The sequence below is a fragment of the Dermacentor albipictus genome, chromosome 10 (assembly GCF_038994185.2).
Source record: "Dermacentor albipictus isolate Rhodes 1998 colony chromosome 10, USDA_Dalb.pri_finalv2, whole genome shotgun sequence".
NCBI lineage: Eukaryota > Metazoa > Arthropoda > Arachnida > Ixodida > Ixodidae > Dermacentor > Dermacentor albipictus.
In genome coordinates this window covers 29,726,328-29,748,087 of record NC_091830.1, presented here as the reverse complement: position 1 = coordinate 29,748,087, position 21,760 = coordinate 29,726,328, and the positions used below count along the sequence as shown (strand labels likewise).

Below are 21,760 nucleotides of genomic sequence, written 5' to 3'. Positions count from 1 at the left end.
AATTCGTTGTGTATCAGCCGGATGCCAGGGTGGAAAAGGAAACATTGTTTTATGATGCAGTGCCCCTTTTATAGGGTGATGAAAACGTGGTCCGCCGACTGCTGCTTGCGTGGCTGATAATACGATACTCATATGAGAATGCAGTGTCCGTGTGACACGCGATATCAGTACACAACAAAAATTGGTCAGAATATTCTGAAAACTTTCTCGAAGAAAGCACCCTCTTGTGTCCTCTGGTCTTCTAGACTTCTAGCTGAAGGTTTGGAGCCCAACAAGCAAAACTTTTTCGCAAACGTAATTTATTTTTCCTTCACAGTAGCTGGCAGGCATGTGAATAGTCAGGTGATAATGATGCTGGGGAATAGGGAGTAGCAGAAAATAATACCACTCCGGCCGTGGTCTACACTGCAGGCAGTGAAGAAAACACACAAAAGAAAGGAAAAGCATATGTCGATGTGAAGACAATCTTTATTTCATCAAATCCACTTTTTGTCATAACTAAAAAAAAAGTGTGTACCTTTCTCTATTCCCCCTACAAGGTAACAGCTACTGAAAAACTTTGGTCTCTCATCTTTAGATCACTGGATCTTACACCACCAAAATAAGGGAAACAAAATGTATGTCTTGCAGGCACAGATAATGACCATACTTCTAGGCATTCCTCCCTTTTGAACACCAACCTGACTTCACGCATTGGAGGCAGGCACACTCCTTGATTAAAATAGTATGTTTCAGCAATGCATGTTGATGATTGACAATTTCCTCATTATCAGGTGATTTCAATGTCTACCTGAGCTTGGTGGAACACTTATCAAGCAGCTCCTCACTTAAGAATCACAGAGGAGCATTATTAAGAACCAACTGTGACGAAACTTTTTTGTGGCAAGCTTAGTTTGAAAATAACAGTTCTGTGCTCTTGAAGCAATCTTAGCAAAGCTACAGGTGCAATAATTGTCTTTTTTTATTAACAGCCTTCAAAGGGCACCAAAGATTACAACACAGGCACCTGGTGGTTAGCAGGTATGAACAAATCCCAGAACACGGCCTCTGAGATTTTCAGTGTGCTGCCAATGACCCCCAACCTCGAAGGTCACGCCCACGTGCCATAATGAATGTTGGCGACACAAGCTTTGAGTTATTCCTGGTGAGCCGTAATGGTGGCTTTTATTTTGAGTTTTGGTGCTAAAGAAAATGTGCCTTTTTGCAAGCTTAGTAGTTTAAATGTAAAATTATGCATGGGGGCAGCATATATTTATACTATCTGAAAGTAAGCTTTATAATTGCAATCCAAAATTTCATTACAGTTGGCCTTTTATTTAAAGTGACTACTTCAGTTGACAGGCAATGCTGCTCTCCAAACTCAGAAGTCAATGTGGTGCTTCAAGTAGGAGAACAGTCAAAAACAGAGGGTAGGTGATTTAATTGCCTGATGTCCCAACTCCAAATGCAATTTGAGTACAGTTGAACCTTGTCATTATAAAGTAGCATCAAAAACAAAAATAACTTCGTTATGTCTGATATTCGTTATGACCATAGTATGCATTACATGCTGATATCAGCAAGAAATGTAAGATTTATTTCGTTATATCCGATAATTCGTTACAAGGAGGTTCAACTGTACCAGCCACATTACTAAGAACAGTGGCAGCCATTCTGTCAGTGGTTTGTCAAAGTTCTAACACCGTTTCAGCAATTGAATGCACACACTGTTGAACAGCATGGTTTGGGTGATGCTAAACAAATGTGTAATGAAAACAACTTTATATAATGACTTTACATTGAGGCACGCTGGCTCAAGCACAACATAAACACAAAAACTGTCATAATTCCGTGTTAGACATTCACGACACTATAGTTGCCACTTTTGCTTCAACCACTTTGACTTCAGATTTTGCAGTAGTGTGGTTGAAGAGTGCAGTTCTGGGGCCGTATTCTGGAACAATCCACTTTGGTGATACTATCCTCTTGGTGATAGTTCGGTGTCAGGTCGGCGCTAATTAGTTGTTTTAGCTAAACTGGATGAGCTACGTCATCCGATTTTGTTCAATCAGCCAATCAGCGTGTGCCTAACGGTGAACCATCGCTGAGGCAATAGTATCGCCGAAGTGGATCGTTTCAGAATACAGACCCTCATTAATGACATAAAACAAATAAATTATTATTTAAAAAATTAAATAAATGCATTTACACTCAAATATTCTATACCTTGAACAACTTTTTTGTAATAAACCATTTTATCTCAAAACAAGTTTTACGTAGGCCTGTGGCGTTCTCGAATGTATCACTATTTCTGCATTTAATAACAATATAAAGAACTTGACACTAGCTTTGGAAATGAAGGCACACAGGAGTTCGAAAGGTCTTTGAATAACGTCATTAAACCAGCCCAAGTTAAATGGGCAGTATGATATAGTAGTTTTCGTGTCACACTTATGCTGAGATTCAATATACACACAGAATGACAACTTGTATCACAGACAAGCTCCAGCCTACATTCTAGATTTCTCACAGGATTTGCTTCAGAAAGTTCTGTGTAGATTTACTATACAACAGGAATAAAAATGATAAAAGTCAATGCAATCAATTACATAGCTTTAAAGAAAAGGGATATGTTGTTGGTGGACTTGCTATCGCAAACTAAAGGAACATCTGCACAAAGAATAGACATCTTTTCTGGACACATAGATATAAGTTTTCTTGAGTAAGCATGATAGACTAGGAACACATTAAAATATGTTAGAATGAACTTGAATTGTGGTTTACGATGACAGGTATGCTGCATTGTTTGTTTTGAAAGCTTTGTCATGCCGAAAGTGAAACAGACCCAACTCCAGACACTGCTTAACATGTGATCTCTTTAAGCAGATGCATTTTTTATAGTGGTATAGCACATAGACCACAAATAACTTACTAAAGGTTCAGCAAGCATGATGCTGCAGTGTATATAAATCCCAACACACAATATGCGAGCCCCTCCGACTTGTGCAAGTTCGGCTTCTTTAATAAAACAACTCAGTGATCATTTGGTGTTTTCTACAGGCTATGTTACATAAAGCCTTGCACCATAATATTCAACTCATCCAGAAATGATTACGGCATTGCTGCATTAACTAAAACTGCTCGAATTATTGGGTCTGAAGTATTCGTAGATGAATACGTGCAGTCTCACATAAAACAAAATTTAACTCGTAACCTGAACAAGTATAAACACCCAGTCATGTTCCAAAATATATACAACCAGAAAATCCATCTTCTCGGCAACTGCAGAGGTGGCATTATTTTGCCGTAGTGCACTTCAAAACAAACACAGCAGCCTGTATCTCAAACATAGGCACATCTTAGCCGTGTATTCTTTATGAATGTGCTCTTATCAGTTACACATCCTGTAATCAGTTGTGCCATTAGCTCCACAAAAGTTCAGATTAAGGAAAATGCTTGTTCAACTTGTCTGAATTAAGTGGTTTCAAAATGCTTTGGAAATGTAATGGCCCATGGAACCAAAACTTTAATGTTTGTTAGCATCACACAGAAATTTTAACCACCGAATATCGAATTCTTGCGAATCTATAGCCATTACATTTTGAATCGTGCACAAACGACAGCCTCAATGACATGTCCTGCAGCAAGTTCATGCTTTCTTTAACTACCATTGATAACTATATTGGTGGCAAGTATAAACAAAATGCTGTAGTTCAGGCGATAAAGCATGCACATGACAAGAGTGATAATACGAGAATGACTTTGTCGTTAAATGAGTGCTAAATGACAATGGGCATGACTAACCCTGCAGTTTTCATTTATGTATTGGCGAGGAACAAAATACAGTGCGAACACAGACCGAAAGAATTACAAAATGGCGTGAATGTTTAATGGTATTGAAGTGATTACTATGGTAAGAATTTTAATCACTCTGGGGGTGTGTATATATTAGTTTCCCTTCAATTGTGTGCTTGCATTGGCTCATAGATGCTGCTCAAAAAAGCTGCCTGCCACAAGGTATGTCTCTCGCTTATTCTATCACCACAAATAATAGACATACAGCAAACTCAGTTCCGATGTCATCATCACATATTTTGGCATAGCTCACTTTGATTGAATCAAGGTTACAGATAAAACAGTGAGGAGGGCACGAAATTGTGCTTTTAGCACCCAGAAAAAAATTCACATCCATCCAGCAGGGCACCTAGACTATCAATATGATGGACATTCCAGTCGCATGGTTTTTCACCTGGCTTATATACTTTCATCATAAAGCATAACTTCTTTAATTTTATACAATTGCCAATCACACATGGACAACACATGTCTGTTCTTTTTGTCTAACTGCATTAACGATAGTTACTAACTACAAGCAAGCATGCCTTGATATCTTTGATGAAATTATAAATCTATTTGTCAATGTGGGCTGTGATGAAACAGATGACAAATGTCACCCGTTTATTTTTCTTGTTTATGGAACACCTGCATTGTAGAAAAAGAGTTTCAGACTGCCAACAAACCTATGCTGACGTCTAATAGGAAATCGTAAAGCTGTGCCTGTCAAAGTGCCGAAGCACGCAGGCAAGCATCATAGATACCAAAATGCTAATGCACTTAATGATACAAAGATGGCAATACTGATGAGCATAGCTTCTTTGATGCGCTTGTTGACAAACTGCAGACTCAAACAATACCTTGTCAAGGTTGTGGTTGTGATGCATGCAACTTCACCACTACATGAATATGTGCACTGATGAATGTGTCACATTCAGAGAACGCACTGTGACAATTCCGGGCTCCAAATGCTGGCACCCTGCTGACAATGACCACAAGCGACTACGCTGGTCTCCAGATTGAACCCAGAGGGGCAGGAGTAACTTGCACGAATTCATGCATGCCCCGATAACATCTCGGCTGAAAGACAGTGCTCCATCTCGTAATTGCAAGAAACATTAATTTACTAGTGTTTAAAATTCAGTGCAACAATAAAAGAAAATGCCAGGGGTGTTGGCAAAAATGCAAATGCTACTATGCAGACTTGCACAGGTGATTCTCATCCCATCGCTGGCAATACCATGAACTTTTATCGCCTATGAAAAGAAACTCAGAGGCGAGCTTTCATGTTACAAGTGAAGGCTGCGATACGTAATAAAAGTTGTAATGCATTTAGCAGTGTGTATGGTGAAGAACACAAGCCGTGTCGTGACAAGAAAAAGGATCTTGCAAGAAGCGCCTGCACGTTAGGACCCATGTTGGCCACACACTTGCACACTTTCCAAATGATGTTGGCAGTAAAAGTTGCTGGGGTACCTGTAATCTTGTTAATGCCTACTACATGGTCCTTAACAATGTTACTGGCACCCAGAAACCCTTTCCCTCTATTACAGCAAAGAAACATGTCCATTAATTGTTCTAACCTGCACTTTTAATGATTTCACAAGCTAGTGCTGCCTACAATTGTTACAGTCACATTTTAACTGCTTGTTATAATCATCATACGCACTCGATAAAGTGACTTTGTATTACTTTACGATCATAAGTAATTACACAATTTATCGACGAGTCGGTAGTGGCATCAGTAGCTGCAACACTCAATGTGGACCGATCAGGCTTTGAATGAGCTGCAATTACAGGTGGACAAATCAGAAGACAGCTCACCAGTAGCACTGCTGCAGCCAAAAAATAATATTGCACAGTAACGAAGCAGCAAATGGCATTGCCAGAAAGCCATATCACACAGGGATGAAAGCAGCATCATGTACAAAGACTAGGTTTTCGAGAACGCGTGCGCTTTGCATATAACAGTACCCTCAGGCTCAGCCGGAGAGCTGTGACCAGTATGCAACAGCCAACGTAGAAGTTGCAGGCTACCTGCGCCCTGGCTAGAAGTCGCATCTTATTTAAACTTATGCTCATCACAACACTATTTATACGTTCATTACAGCACCCTTTTCCACAGCCACGACGGCACTCCGCTGGTTACCGTTCACAAGACTGCGCTCCAAATCGTCATCGTCGTGACAGTGCGGCGTCTCCTTAGGCTTGTTCACGACAGGCTGCTGAGAGTAGCAGTAGATGGCGACGGACACTATGGCAATCGCCGCAACGGTGTATGTGTCAACGGGAATCTTGAAGATAATCCAGCATAGCACAGCCATCACAGACAGGTCTAGTGCGCTTGCGAACGTCTTGAGGATCGAGTTGAGGCTCTTCAGAAAGACCGACGTCACGATGCCGCAGATGGCACCGTTGACGACGATGGCGATGACTAGTGGGTTGACGAGCGTCGCAACCGAAGCGCGAGAGAACGCGCTCCACGCCTCGCCCCGCACCAGCAGCACTGCTGCGTTGCAGACGATCGAGTCAATGTACATGAACACGTTGTGAATCATGATGTCAATGTTGACGCCTGTGTCCTTGAGCAGGAACTCGTTGTAGACACCGGCGAAGCAGGAACAGAAGACCTACAAAGTGAGAACATGCTCCCGTACACTCCAAATTAAAAGATTATTTAATGTAGTTGCACCAGTTTTCCAGTCATTCCAGGATTAATGACCCAAAACTGTTTTTGATCATTTTCTTTGTCGCGATAAAGCAGGTGGAAACCCTAACAGAGTATAATGGGACTTGTGAAAGGGAAATACAGTCGACTCTCGTCAATTAGACCCAGGTGGGGCCACATAATTTCTTCGAATAATCCAAAAGGTCAAATAAGAAAATGGTGGCAAAAGGATAGAATTCAAACCTTGTAGTTGAAAGGAGTGTGCAATGTCTTTTTAGTTTTTGCTTTTGAAGCATTATTCAACCATCACGAGATGGCAACATGTTCAAACACTGCCTTAGCATAACAAGATGCAAAACAAGCGGGAATGGACGGCTTCATGAGTGAAAGAAGCGTCGGCCATTAAAAATAAAAATAAATAAAAAGAACTGCTTCTGCCTAGGGAAGCAGTAGCACCGTCTGCTGAATTCTTAGTTTATTTAAGCCTTTATAGTATCAGCTGCACACATGAGGCCACGCTGGTGAGAGCCAAAATAATTAAAGCGATGTGCTTTCGAGTTAGACTAAACAAGTTTTTTATCCATATAAGCAATGTGTGGTTTTTCGCCCGAGCTATGCAGTGCTTTCAAATTAGGTGAAAAGTCAAATTTACCAAGGTCAAATTGCACTCCACAAGTAGCATGGTGCTACAAAATAAATTCCAACGGGTTTCTCAGAAAGCTTCGCAGTTGAAGAAAAATGTGTACTGGTCGGGGAATCGAGTTTGGGACCAACGCCTTACTGGTGCAGCCGCTCTACCATCCGAGCTCAGCAGGAGGCCAAGAGTTTGGGGAGCGCGGCTGAATTAGCAGACAGCTGGAAGCACAATGACACAGAAGATGGCAAATCAGTTCCGTGGAAGACCACAAGATGGAGGAAGTGTTGTGACAGGCAAATGTCATCCGTAAGCGATCAACGGAGTAATACGGTGACTCCGATAAAGCTCTCTCCACCTTGCTGGCTTCTTCAGAACATGTCTGCCCCATAACAAGCCTTGTTGGACTGTCCGTCACTCACCTGTACCAGCAACAGCAGCATGTGAGCACTGAACAGACTGCTGAAGAGGCCGACCACCTTTCCGGTGGCGGCGGGCTGTGGCTTTGCTGGTAGACCGAGGTGCTTCACGATGCATCCAGCAGTGAGCAGGAGTAAGGACAGCCACTGCTTTCGCGTCAGTTGTTTCTTGAAGAGTACCTGCACGTGAGAAACAATTACCAGGTGTTTGTTCATTCTTTTAGCTGCACCAAATTTTTAAGAAAAGCCTGAGACAGATAGCCCAATTCAATTTCATTTTCCCATCTTACAATACAGATGGAGGTGTTGCAGAAAAAAAGCTACACCAGGGCAGCTTGACGAGTCTACAAACCTAATGTTCAGCAGGAAGGCAGTACTGGAACTTGTACAATTAAATAAACAAATAAGTATAACAAGGAATCACTAAAGTATACATGAAACAGCAATATGTACACGTAAGTAAACTTAAGTCACGTTATTTAAATACATAGTGTGAAGCTCTTCTCGAGAACAAGAAAACATCGAAATTAATGAGACTATAGCCATTAAGAAGTGATCAAAGAATATAGTGAAGGCGTTCTTGTCCAAGTTTAAGTCAAGGTGTCGGTGCTATCCATTTCTCGCCATGTCTTGTTGGATAGCTTAAAATTTTTTTCTTTAGTTCTGCTAATTTCCTGAGATTGTTTATATTATTCCTAATTTCCGATTTAAAGATGACACTGAGACGATAATTATAGAGGTTATGTACTTTAATCCCTCTAGAATGACTAAATAAAGCTGCACGTGGATGTCTGTATGACGTATTATACACATGCCAGAGATACCTTTTTTGGATTAGGTGAATGCATTCAAGGTTAGTGAACATTGTGGTACCCCATATTAAGTGGCAATAATTCAAATGCACGTTGAACATTGCATTGTAAATCAGCATCTTAGTTTGTGTAGGAAGGATGTTTTTTAAACGTCCTATAGCACCAGTGATTTGAGCCATTTTGGTTGAGACGTAATTAACGTGACAATCCCATGACATATTGGAGGAAAATATAACCCCTGGGCATTTGAACTGGTCTATTATTTCTACTGCTCTATTATTTCAGGACGTGAATTTAATATAATATCTTCATGCCGTGGAATAAGTCAATTTTTTGACGTGGAAATGACAGCCTCAGTCTTACCCTTCTAAACCTTGAGCTAAGTTCCTCGATGAGGCAGCCCATTACCTCTACAAGAAATCAAATTGCTCAATTGAATAACACAATTACGCTAATATATTCGTTAATTAATTACTTTACAGCATGTATTTCAATCTACAAATTGTACCTGGTGAGTTCGCAAGTCGTATCCACTTGGAATGAATTCTCTGGATTACACCAGTTTCAAGATGTTGATTTTTAAAGCGTCTCACAAAATGTACTGGGCAGTTACTTTTGCTCTTCAATGCACAAAACAGCATTTCTTTTTAAGGTATGTGGAACAACGGTGCACTTTTATCACAAGTTTGACGCTGCACATCTTGAAATCACTGCCATCCTCAGAGGTTGCTTAAGTCAATATGCCTTGCAAACTCGCTAGCGACAATTCATAGATTAATATATGTGCCATAAAGTAATTCATTAAAAATGTAATTAGTGACGTTATGTTAAGTTCTCAATTAAGAATTTTAATTTCTCATCGAGGTAATGGTCACTTCATTGAGTAATTTAGCTCAAGGGTTAGAATTGGGCTATATCTGCCACAGGCGATGTTAAATTTTGAAGAAAATTTGCTGCAGCGAAACGAAAACACCCTGTATATGCTTGTCACGTGGACAGCGCCATGTTTTGTTGTTTTTTGCATCCATTCCATTACTCCAATAGAATCACTGGTCATCAGCTCTACGCACCAGATGACTTCTCCAACCCAATTCCTTTCTGTTGATCTCCACTATAATGTTGGCAATTCCCCTTTATTTTCCCGATGGTATGCCTTCATTAAATGTGTCAGCTAGGACAGATCTGTTGCAACAATTGAGCAAACCACCACATTTGTGAGTGCACTCACCTGAAAGGAGAGGCCAGTGATGACGACCCTAAACTGGAGCAGCAGGTTGTAGGTGGTGGGGTCAAATGCAGCCAGGTTGACGAAGGCCAGGTTGTTGTAGAAGCAGTAGAGCAGCGCAGGAACAAAGTATAGGAACAGCACTGGAACAATGAGAATGAAACAGCATCATTTTGACACATAAATATGCAAAAACAGTTTGGATCCAGAATGGCTGTTAGTATGGATCACAAGACAAGTTCTCTTGTGCTAAACTCCTTCCCTGCTAACTCGATTTGCATTGCAGCATGATCCCGAACCATGCATCCCCAACCTTGCAGGGCCCCCCGTGTGGTGCATAGGCGTTACTGAACTAATTGAGTTTCTCAAAGTAAAATGCGTCACAAAATTCATAAAGTGTGACTTACGCACAACCTACAGACACGACAGCGTTGGTCTGTAATTTGAATATATGAGAAAACATAATTCAGTTATGTGGAAACTTGAACATAAACCACTATTCCAGCTCCCATTTGAGGTGTTTCTTAGCAGGAGCGGCGTGGTCCGCGCTCTTCTTTGCAACACCATCAAAAAGAGAACCAGAAAGCTCACCTTCGTGCTTTGCGTTCACCACCAGCACTTCTAGGAGAACATTACGGCTACATAAGCTGCAGTTGCTGGGAAACGTGAGACGCACTCAGGGTTGTTTGAATGCTATTGCATTCCACTCTTAAAGGCAAAGCTTAAGCACCCTCCCAAAGGCTTTGTGTAATACACCTGTGACGGTGTAATATAAGGATTCCTTTGGCACAATTTTATTGCTTTATCATCCATAATTCATGGTTAGCCCATCTTGGTGGTAAGGTAGCTGGAGCACTCCTCAGACCACTGATGAAGTGTCAAAAAGAGTATCACTGAAACATAGAATTGCCATATTATCCCGATCCTCGCTTTGCTCTTATTTCAGGAACAACAGACAAACTTGGCATGGATTATGCTCTATGACGTAAAACTTCCAAAGGGATCTCGGATACAAATGGTGCTATGACCATGCATAGTCAGGGCCAGGTGAGTCAAGAATTGATGATCAGGAGAGTCAAATTTGCACAAACAGATAAATAAGCCATTACATAAATGAAATAAATAATGTTGAATTTAGGACAGTGCACCATAAGACCTGTCCAATGTTGCACTGTTACAAATTCAAAATGATCAATTAACCATCCTAAATTCTGACGTTGCCAAATAAACACATTTTTGTCAGTAGTGCTATGTAACAAAAACGTGTTACAGGCTAGGTGGCTCAAGTTACAGCAGGATAAGGCAGAAAAATTTACTTTTTTCCCTTAATAATTCAGCATGGTAGACAAGTTTCGTTGAAAGGAGTTTTTCATTCTCAAGCACTCATTGTGAATCAAAGCCAACATACCCAACTTTCAGCCATTCTAAACGAATGTATAATATACGCACCTTTCCGGTTTTTGCTGATCTCCAAGAGCAAGGACTGGAACGAATGGCTGTGAAAGAAAAAGCAAGAAATGATGTGCCACTCCTGCAAACCTCCTACCAGTGTGGCCATCTCATAATACTTGGAGACCATAAATTATTCTACAGCTAGTTATACCACGGAATAAAACAGCAAAATATTGAGAAATTCATAATTTCAACAGAAAGAAACAGTGCGTTCAACAAAAGCTATAACAAATGACTGAACAATGATGCCTGTCAATCAACATGCATGCCGCAGAATCACATCCCGGCCACTGTGGCCGCATTTGGTGGGGGCAAAATGCAAAAACACCCGTGCACTTGGATTTAGATGCACGTTAAAGAACCCCAGGTGGTACAGATTGATCTGGAGTCCCCCACTATGGTATTCCTCATAATCAGATAGTAGTTCCGGCACGTAAAACCCCACAATATAATTTAAAAAATTTTTTTTTTCAACGTGCAACTGGTTCACATTTTCCTACACAATGCACAATGAGACTGATGTGTGTCGTGAGAAAAAGCAAGCACGGCGAAGCTGCTGCAATAAAATATATGGAAAGCAAACAAAACTAAGGTAATAAAAGCTGTGCCAAGCCTATTGCCAGAGCTATGCCTGTAGTAGGAAATGGAAGAGCAATGAATACAACACTAGAGTGCAAGAAAGCCTGTGGGCAAGTACTATAATTTCACAAAACCAGGTCTAATCTAATTCTACTTCACTTTAACCAGACCCAACCTACTCAGTGGCCAGCAAGAACTTAAGGTAAGGCATATCAAAGCGACAGCCTTATATTACTATGACTTAGTTTGCAAGGCTATAAGTACACCTGAGAAAAGGAAGACACAGCAGCAATTTCATGATATTTCAATTTCATGATGGAATTTTATGATGGAATGCGTCGCAGACGATGTGGAATGTGGATATGGAATGCGTCGCAGACAATGTGCCGCAAACCACTCAATCTGTACAGACGTGCAACCTATTGAAAAGCATACAAGCCGCAGATCGTTCCCTTGCTGAGGTCGGTCACTAATGCTTGCTAACTCTAAAAATGTGGCAACCTTTCGGATGCAACAATAACAATTGTATCTACACTATTAAAAACTTACACCCTTCGGGGGTTTGTCCCCGAGCAATAATTGTGTGTGCTGTAAGCATTTTCTTTTTTTAACATTCTACAGTCGCTACTTCCCTGTCAGGAACACTATGTGACGCTGATGCGTGCATGCCAATTATGACCCAAAAATACCGGGCGGGCAGTGTTAAATGCATTCAATATATTCATGTCACAATTATTGCTGGGGAACAATAAAATAACCCCCAATAAAAGATCCAAATGTTTTGAGGGGGACTATACTGTGTGCATATATTGAAGGCTGAGCGGCAGCTACTTTTCACTCAGGAATGCCATGCCCGATATGGCATGTAAAGATGCTGCATGTCATTCATGGCTGGAAAGCATGACCGCAAATTCAACGTTTCACACTAAGGAAAACGCACACAATACTTTGGATTAACCTCTTAGGGCCCCTTGTGCATTATATCACACAATATATGCTTCAATCCTTCCCAAAATTATCTCGGAGTTCACTGTGTAGAGTATTCATTTCTGATAAGAAGTGAAAATCAATGTAGAATTTTACGGAAGCAGTTCAATCATGTTCTTGACGTCAGCTTACGATAACATTGGCACTGTTTTCATCCATAATTTTTGGCTCCAGTTATATTCCAAGATTTTATTTGCGCTTCCTACACCTTTCTTGCGACGCGAGAAATAAAAATTACGAATTACTGGCTAAAATAAAGTTTGCAAAGAGTTGCTGTCAATTCTACTGACGTGTACGCATTATAACTTCTATACTATGCCATCTACAACTCCTTCCATTTACGCTTCAAAGCGAAAACAAACCGCGCACGGTCAATATTGTGTTGTCACAGATGACAAAACGAAATGGTGAAGTGTGTTTCAAATACTGCAAGATAACATGAAAACCCAAGAGCAGCATCAACATCATACCAACTCCCCAAAAAGTATTATTTCGCGACTGCTTACGGAATGCAGCATGTTGAACATGGTAACTGGCATGGTAATTGGTAAACATGGTAACATGGTAAACATGGTAAATGGTAATTCTGGCATTTTAAACATCATGTGGAAACCACACGCCATTAGTGAAAGAAAGTGATGTTTGTAGCAGGATGGCTTTGTGCATTACATAGGGAATTTTCACACTTAAAGAGTAACTAATTATTGATAGTCACATTGCATATTTTTGCAAAAACAGTTGAATCACCAGCTCAACACACTCAGTCAACCCATTAAACACATCCACACTCACTGAAAGAATTTAGAGGAAGGAAAAACTGCTTTCACGACCACTGACAGAATGCAGTACGTTGAGCATCCAGTGAAACATATTTAAATCCTCGGGTTTTGCTAAATTATGCAGAAACCGCGATCTGACAACGAGGCTCGCCGTAGTCGCGGATTACGGATTAATATTGAAGACCTGGGTGTGTTTTTTTTAGGCATACCCACTGAACACAAGTTTTCAGATACCACACCCACACAATGCGGCCATCGCGACCATCGGGAACGCAATGGTAGTGCTTCGGAGGCACAGCACACCTTCACTGTTTTGGTGACGTCGAGCTAGCTACTTCGCCGAACGTTTACATTGCGAAGCGCAGAGTGACGACAGCTGTGACGTAGGAGGGAGGGCGGCTGCGAAACATACCCACTCTCCATATCCACAAAGTAATTCTGATTTTCAATTTCCAAGTGAGGGCCGTACCCAGCTGTAGTGCAATACCGGGCCGACCCATGGCGCCGCAGGAGCAAGCCCCGCACACGGCGCCGCCTTACAAAAATACGGTTAATATCACAAGACCCATCAGAGGGCCCTATCAGATATTAAGCTGATAAGAACAGATACTATCATTGATCTTAGCCAAAAGGCCGAGAAGCGATAACGAACGACAGTCGTCGACATGGCCACCTCTTAGCTGACCCCCAACGTGGAGCTGGTGATAAGCGACGGGAGCAAATAAAAATTACGAATTGCTAGCTAAGATAAAGCTTGCAAAGAGTTTCTGTCAAATCTATTGATGTATACAAATTGTAACTTTTATATTATGCCGTCTACAAACTCGTTCCATTTACGCTTCAAAGCGAAAACAAGCCACGCACGCTCAATACGCGTGCGTCGTGGCAGATTCAGTGGCGCCAGCGTAGACTATGGAGCCCTCGACGCGCTGCCTCAGAGATCGGGGATAAGTTTTAAGCGCGGCTATCGGTTCGACAAGAGATCACGGTGAAACCCTACCGTGCCGCGATATCGAGGACCTCTCGGTACGGGCCGCACTGCAGCGTATACGCATTACACAAGGACGCCGATTGTTGTTCTTACAGTTGTAGCAGCAGTCAATGCACAAAAATCCGTAACAATGCATAAGAAAACCATGTCACAGTTACATGTAAACTGCATCCGTTCAAGCGGACAACTTTGATATTCCGTTAAAGCTTGCGTTCGCGCGCACGGGACTGTCACATGCGCTGTCGATATCGCGACAGCACGACGGCGACGGCGAGACCGCGCCAAGAGTGTTTTATCGCAATAAAAAAAAAGAAAAACCTAACGCAGTTCCAGCCGCTAGGCGATTGGTGCGTGCGTGCGTGCGTGTGTGTGTGTGTGTGTGTGTGTGTGTGTGTGTGTGTGTGTGTGTGTGTGTGTGTGTGTGTGTGTGTGTGTGTGTGTGCGCACACACACTTTAATAAGCCGGACACACACGCAGGCACCCATAAATGTAAATGCGCCGGCCTGGCCGTGCGATGGATGGATGGATGGATGGATGGATGTTATCAGCGCCCCCTTTAGAACGGTGCGGTGGGTTGCGCCACCAAGCTCTTGCTACTATGCTGCCTAATATCCTACCTAGGTTAACCAATGAAAAAAAAAGAAAAAAAAACACTATGAACTTTCTTCTATGAACACTATGAAATTTTCTAACTGGGACTCCGCACAAAAGAGCGCGCTCGGACGTTCAAACGGGCGCAAATAGTGGTGATCGAGGTGGTGCCTTCGCAACGGGCCCGTTGTCACGACACTGCTATACAACGACGTTCGTGGAAATGGCGGGCCCGATGTCAGGGCGTCCCTTCGTATACTCGGGCACGCGCGCATAATGAAGCTGAAGCTGGCCGAGGCGCGCGCAGCCTTCAAATGAAAACCGTGCGTTCGGTCGCGGTCAGGGACATCGACATCCGCACGGCGGCGTCGCGGGCGTTGTGTCACGTGACGGCCGCTACTCAACGACCGCGGGTGAAGGCGAACCGTACGTGCCGAAAGCAAGAAAGAATGAAAGAATGATACGAAGACAAACACCACTGAAAAGCCCCGTATGCCCATATGGCTTGCATCCGCAACCCTGCATGTCATGTCCACATGGTATACGGTGCGAAAACGCGTATGTTTCCATACAAACCCATACGACCATATTCGATTATAGTGACGGGGCACATGGGCGTTTTATAATATGGTAAAAAAAAAGGGAACGAAGGAAGGGATTGATGGACGCCGCGGGCTATTGACAAATCGTTGTCGTTTGCCAGACAAATGGCGTACGTCCGACGGCAAAGACTGCATCGGCAGGGGGGTCAAAGGAAATGGTAGGGATGACGTGATGGACACGCAATTCCGCCGTTACGTATTGTATGGCCAAAATAAACACGAAACTCGCGCTGCGAACGCCAGGTCTTTCATCAGCGCGGTCCACAATAGCGAACATATGGTGTCACGTTGTTACCGGTGTCCTCTCAAAACCGGTCGTGCCTTTCTCCCTCCTCTCTCTCTTTCTCTCTCTCTCTCTCGATTTGCTTCCTGCGATGTTCTCTAAATATGGTAAACGCAATTGTATGCAACTGTACTACGGCGATGCGAGTGATTGAAGCGGTCAGTCAATATAACTATTTTCAGTAATTGCGTGCAGCGCTGCGATAGGCTGATAATTATATACCGGGTGTGACAACGAACACTTTCAAAAAAAATTTTTAAGGACTGACTGTGGCAGATAGTAGTCCCTGAGGTGGTCTACTAAGAGGCCGACGTAACTTGCACAAAAACTGAAACGCATAATAGACAAATTTAAAAACAAGTACTAATTATGTTTTTAACTAACACACACAAATGCAATGACACAAATTGCAATTTACGAATTCTAGCCGGGGACTTCGCAAGCCGGATCCACTTGGAACGAGTTCTCAGGGTGACACCGATTTCGAGATGTTCATTCCCGGACTTTGCGGGGAAATGCATTGGCGTTCCAGTTACTTTTGTGCTTCAATGCGTTAAAAGACCGTTTATCAAGAAAGCAAGTGGAACGACAGCGCATTTTTAACGCAAGTTTGACGGCGCGTATCTCGTAAATGGTGTCACCTCTTTCTTTTTGTCAGAATTCTTTTCACGTGCATATCCCCTGCAGTCTCACCCGCTAGAATTTATAAATAACAATATGTACCACAATGTAATTAGTTAAAAAACTTAATTCGCCAAATTTTGTTATTTATTCTATTATGCATATCATTTTTGTGTGCATGACCGCCTCTTCCAGTAGACCTGCTTATGTACTAGAATTGTGCTGTCGGCAAACAGGTAACTCTAAAAGAGATTAAAAAAAAAACATTGAAAGTGTTCGCTGAAGCACCCTGTATAGTCCAAAACTGTTAGTTGATTACTGCGAAAAGGAAAGGGTGAGGGGAGAGGCTGGAACTGTAGATCGCAAGATAATTTATTTAGCCGGTTCACAGAACATCCATAGACTTCTTTTTTTTTTCTATCCTGTCTACACACTATCGAAAAAGCTCTACAGTGGTATACAGTCACTGCCAATGTATGACAGAGAATATACGGACCACCGCAACTTCACAGTTTTAACTACAGAGCCTGCACAACACAACCACCCCATCTACTAAGAGAAAAAACAAACGCTTCAACAAGGAGGCGAAGTTTAGGGCAACCGTTAGTTTCGCAACTGCACTTTTTTTTTCTTTTAGCACGAGGTCGCGATTTAATATACTGACCGCACTCCGATAAGCAATTTGCCAGTTATGCATCGCGTTACTTATTTATTTCATCGCAGCACTTAATTCTCTGCCGTCCTCAAATGCGATTCCCACACCATTGGTACCCATTCTGTAACTCTATAATATAGACCACAAATGGCCTGCGCAGCTCCATTCTTCCCTCTTGAAGTCAACTAGAATATCGGTAGGTCCCCGTTTGCTCTCATTCCCTCCCGGCTCTCGTCCTGTCTCTTAACGTTGCGCCTAGCATTTTTCGTTCCATCGCTCGTTGTGTGGTCCTTTCCTGGTTCTCAAGCTTCTTTGTTAACCTCCACGTTTCTAACCCCTGTGTTTGCACCGGTAGAATGCTACGACTGTACACTTTTCAAGGATGCAGCGGTAAGACGCCAGTCGTGATTTGGTAAACCCTGCCGTATGCGCTCCAGCCCATCTTTTGTTCAGTTTTCTCCTCGTGATCAGGAATTAGGATATCTTGTAGGCACAACTTGGAATCGGCTACCACAAGACTATAGACCCATATGATGTACAAATCGGAAGACAGTGGGAGGGGCCTTCGTCCTGCAGCAGACATAAAAATAGGCTAATGATGATGACACATTGAGTTAAAAAACGCAGGATGAACGAAAAGTGCCGCTGCCTCTGGACTTGGGTATCAATCAATCAATCAATCAATCAATCAATCAATCAATCAATCAATCAATCAATCAATCAATAATCGCTTGAAGCCTAAATGCCACCGCTTCTGGACGTAGATGTCAACGTATGAATCAATCACCAAATGAGTCATCCCTCGTTCCAACCTAAGTGGCGCCACTTCTGGGAAGTATGCATAGGTAAACGAATCTTTCAATCTGTCAATGAATGAATAAATGAATCACTCAATCAATGAACACCGCAGCCGGAACCGCCCGTTCACTTGCACAGCACGCAACTATCAAAACGGCACAGGGCACGGAATGGCGGGAAGCCAGCGACGTGTCAGCGTCCTCCCCCAGAGCTTACACCGCCCCCTTTAGCAAAAGAGCCGGCACGTGTGACGTCACCCGCGTCAGAAAAAAATAGGCAGCTCGCATCCCGTGTAGTACGCGCACGGCAGTACTTACAGGCGGGCAACCCATCATACACGCGCATATACACGTACGCCTTGTACTCGAACGCGGTATACAAAAGACCCCCCCCCTTGTCTACTTCCTCCAGCAGAGCGACACCGCTGTTGCCACAGAGACCTCGCACACGCTTGCATGACGCCGACGCCGGAAAAGGCGTTCGCGCGTATAAGCGCAATGCGATTGAGCAAACCCCTGCCTTACCGCGAACGCGTGTCCCCCACAATGCCTGTCCATCCCTCCCAGCCACTGGCTTGTAGACGAGCTGTCTCTCCGAAGGGGCCGCCAAGCATTGCCTATGGGCGTGACGGGCTTGCCCAGGCGGCGCTTCGGCTACGCCGGTCAAGGGGCTTTTGGCCGGTCGACGGTGACCTCCATGCCGCGCCTGTCGGTTTCGGGTATGCTACATGTAACGGGAATCCCTGCTGGTGAGCGCAACGCGTCGCGGTATATCTGCTCGTCTCAGGCAGTATAAGATATAAGGCAGCTTGGTGGCGCAAACCACCACCCCGTTCCAAAGGGAACGCTCATAACATCCATCCATCCATCCATCCATCCATCCATCTCAGCTGCGTTAGCGGTGATAATTTTGGAGAATTTTCGAGTACACTCTTAGGCAAAGTTACACCCTTTGGCTTGCCCCTTCTGCCACACAACGATAATCGTTACCTGCCTTGATGCGTTTCCTTTCTTTAACGCTGCGAGCCCGGAACTTTCCAGCAACGAACGGCACGCGCGTTATCAGAAGGGGCACTCCAAAAGGTGTAAACTGTTCTATGCTGATAACGCGCGTGCCTTTCGTCACTGGAAAGTGCCGGGCTCGCAGCGTTAAAGAAAGGAAACGCATCAAGGCAGATAACGATTATTGTTGTGTGGCAGAAGGGGCAAGCCAAAGGGTGCAACTTTGCCTAAGAGTGTACTTCCTGCGTAAGAAGCAAAGTGAAGTGACGCGAGTGAAACTACGAGAGCTCGAATGTGGAACTGGCGGTGTACGGAAGCTGCGCAAGCCAAGAACGGCGTTTTTTCGTGCGCATGTGTGCGCACAAAGGTCGGGCGTGTACGCGCGAAAAAGAAGCTCTCGCGGGGAAAACTTTTGCCGACACTTCTTCGACCTCGTGGCTTTTTTTCAGGCGGTCTCGAAATTTTGCTAATTGGTAATCAAAAAAAAAATACTTGCGATGTAAAATGCAACAAATCCGCAATGGTTACTCTTGTGCGCGGATCAAGTCTTATTGCTCTCATATATATGCATTTAGAAAGATACGATTTATCGAAAATTCGGAAGGAGAAAGCGTAGTAGAAAACTTCACGAAAGCCACTGAAACCGCACGCACGATAGTTTCGAAAAATCCATGCGCTACCCACCGCTGACTATGGCAGCCGAAAGATTGCGACCACAGAGCTTTCTGCAGTAACCTTTTCTAGGAAACTCGAGGCTTCCGGCGTAGCCTCCGAGATCGTGACGGTGTGCGCCGGTGCGATCTCGGAGGTCACGCTTCCAGCCGCTTGCAGAAAAGAAAAAAAAGAAAAACCCTGCCTCCGCAGCTCCACCGACACTCGCCAACGCCGTTTATAGATGCATGCACACACATGCGCGTAATCTCCTGTCCTTCCAAGCCGCCTCCGCCCCCCCTCCCCCCGGACACTGAATGAAGGCCGGCCGTCGACGTCCACTCGACCCCGTACACGGGAAAGAAAAAGGCCGGATCGACTTTGACGCGTACCTGCAGCTCCCTGAAGAAACGACGCCCAGCCATAGCCGTTTGACACACGTCAAATCGTGTGCAACGCATACGCGAACCTGGCAATGCGCCTGCTGAGGGCTGCCGCGTCCGCGTGCGGAGGAGGCTCATTTTCGTACCAAGACGCGCGACTGACAGCCGCGGATAGTTGACCGCTGCGTCGTACGCGCCATCTTTGCCCGTCGCCGAGACGGGCCGTGTGCATATGCCTTCGACGTCGCAGCGCGCGGTTACGCGAGAAGCAGCGGGAATATAATAATATATAATTATGGGGTTTTACGTGCCAAAACCACTTTCTGATTATGAGGCACGCCGTAGTGGAGGGCTCCGGAAATTTGGACCACCTGGGGTTCTTTAAAGGGCCCCTGAAACGGTTCGGACAAATTTTGTAGGCGCGTAGGGTACAGCTTAAGTAGAACATTCGCACCACAATTTAAGTGAAGCGTTACGTATTAATGGAGCTGCAAGCGATTAGAAGTTACCCTCCTCCCTATCTATGCTTTTCCTCTTCAACTCGCTCGCCGAGCGAGCGGCGCTAAGCTCCGCCTTCACTGGTTCAGCGTCACGATGCGACGTCACATCGCTCACTTCCGGTTGTTTAGGAGCACGCCCCCTCCCACGCGAGACCTCTCCGCTAGCCGCTTGGCCGTCGACCGAGAGCTATCGAAGCAGCGTGCGTTGCGAGCATTCTGTCGTAGCGCCGAACGTGTCCGGTACTCCGCTAAAAACAGGCAAGCTGGTCATTTCGGCAAATGACTGGGGGCATAAACTCAAGCTGATGAAGGAACTTTAGCGTAGTACGTGAGCAGCCTGATCGGTCTGCACGGTCCAGACACTTGCTGGCGCAGCGCTTAACCAGTCAAACAAAGCGCTAATACTGCTCTAACCAAGTGTAAAGCATTTTAAACATCTATAAATCAACGTGTTGATGATTACACTCCTGCGAAAAATACACACCAGCAGCAAAGAATACACTTCGTTGCTGCTACTGTGTATGGTTGGGCTCTGTGCCACCAGGTGGCTGCACCATGCAGACCATTCACATTTGCCCTTCTGCTCATCTCGTGGCTCATCCCGGCACAGTCAAGCGACCAGACCCTGTCCCCTTGCGCTTGCGTTTGCCCTAATACTGGACTCGCGGTTTGCAGGTCGCTAGGTTTGCAGTCCACAAGGCAACAAAGTCGAATCATAGTGCTCGCGAAAAGACTGAGACCGACTCTGACCGCGGAGCTCTCGTCAAAATGGAGTACGTTGTAACACAAGCAGACGACACTTGCTGTGTGCCGGAAGTGCTGAAGTGTACTAAAAAACTATTCTTGTGTATTCTCTTTAAGTTATTTTCTTTTTACAAAAACAAAGTAACTAACATTCCAACTATTACGAGCATCATTTGTTCACCATAAAGTTGGAAAAATTATCGACCACGCGCCCTGGTCAGCCAATCAGATAGCTCGCCCATGTGACGTAATATGGGTTATTTGCATCATATGGGTAGGGGCAGCTTAAAATTCCGCCGAGCAGTGCGCTGCGATCGGCAGCGATGGGTATTTTTAAAACCTTATAATAAATTACACGCTTTACGCAGAGCACTTAGATGCATCAATTAATGATCAGAAGAACCTACTCTAACGACTCAGTACGTTTGTAGAAAATCGCCAAAATCGTTTCAGGGTCCCTTTAACGTGCACCTAAATCTAAGTACACGGGTGTTTTCGCATTTCGCCCCCATCGAAATGCGGCCGCCGTGGCCGGGATTCGATCCCGCGACCTCGTGCTTAGCAGCCCAAC

The 21,760-nt window shown here is 44.1% G+C and overlaps 1 protein-coding gene and 1 non-coding gene across 3 annotated transcripts in view; both read right to left on the bottom strand.

Moving 5' to 3' along the window:
* Positions 1 to 448: 448 nt before the first annotated feature.
* Positions 449 to 21,760, bottom strand: part of senju (UDP-galactose transporter senju) — a 37,970-nt gene continuing 16,658 nt past the window's right edge. For both annotated transcript variants that reach the window (XM_070527555.1, XM_070527556.1), the window contains 4 exons: positions 11,021 to 11,067; positions 9,575 to 9,714; positions 7,538 to 7,714; positions 449 to 6,443 (listed from right to left, as the gene is read on the bottom strand). In XM_070527555.1, coding sequence (XP_070383656.1) covers positions 5,907 to 6,443; positions 7,538 to 7,714; positions 9,575 to 9,714; positions 11,021 to 11,067 — 901 coding nt within the window. In that variant the 3' untranslated portion in view covers positions 449 to 5,906. The remainder of the gene's footprint in view (positions 6,444 to 7,537; positions 7,715 to 9,574; positions 9,715 to 11,020; positions 11,068 to 21,760) is intronic.
* Positions 13,822 to 14,013, bottom strand: LOC139051148 (U2 spliceosomal RNA). Its single transcript, XR_011509270.1, has one exon. It is a non-coding gene; the product is annotated as a U2 spliceosomal RNA (small nuclear RNA).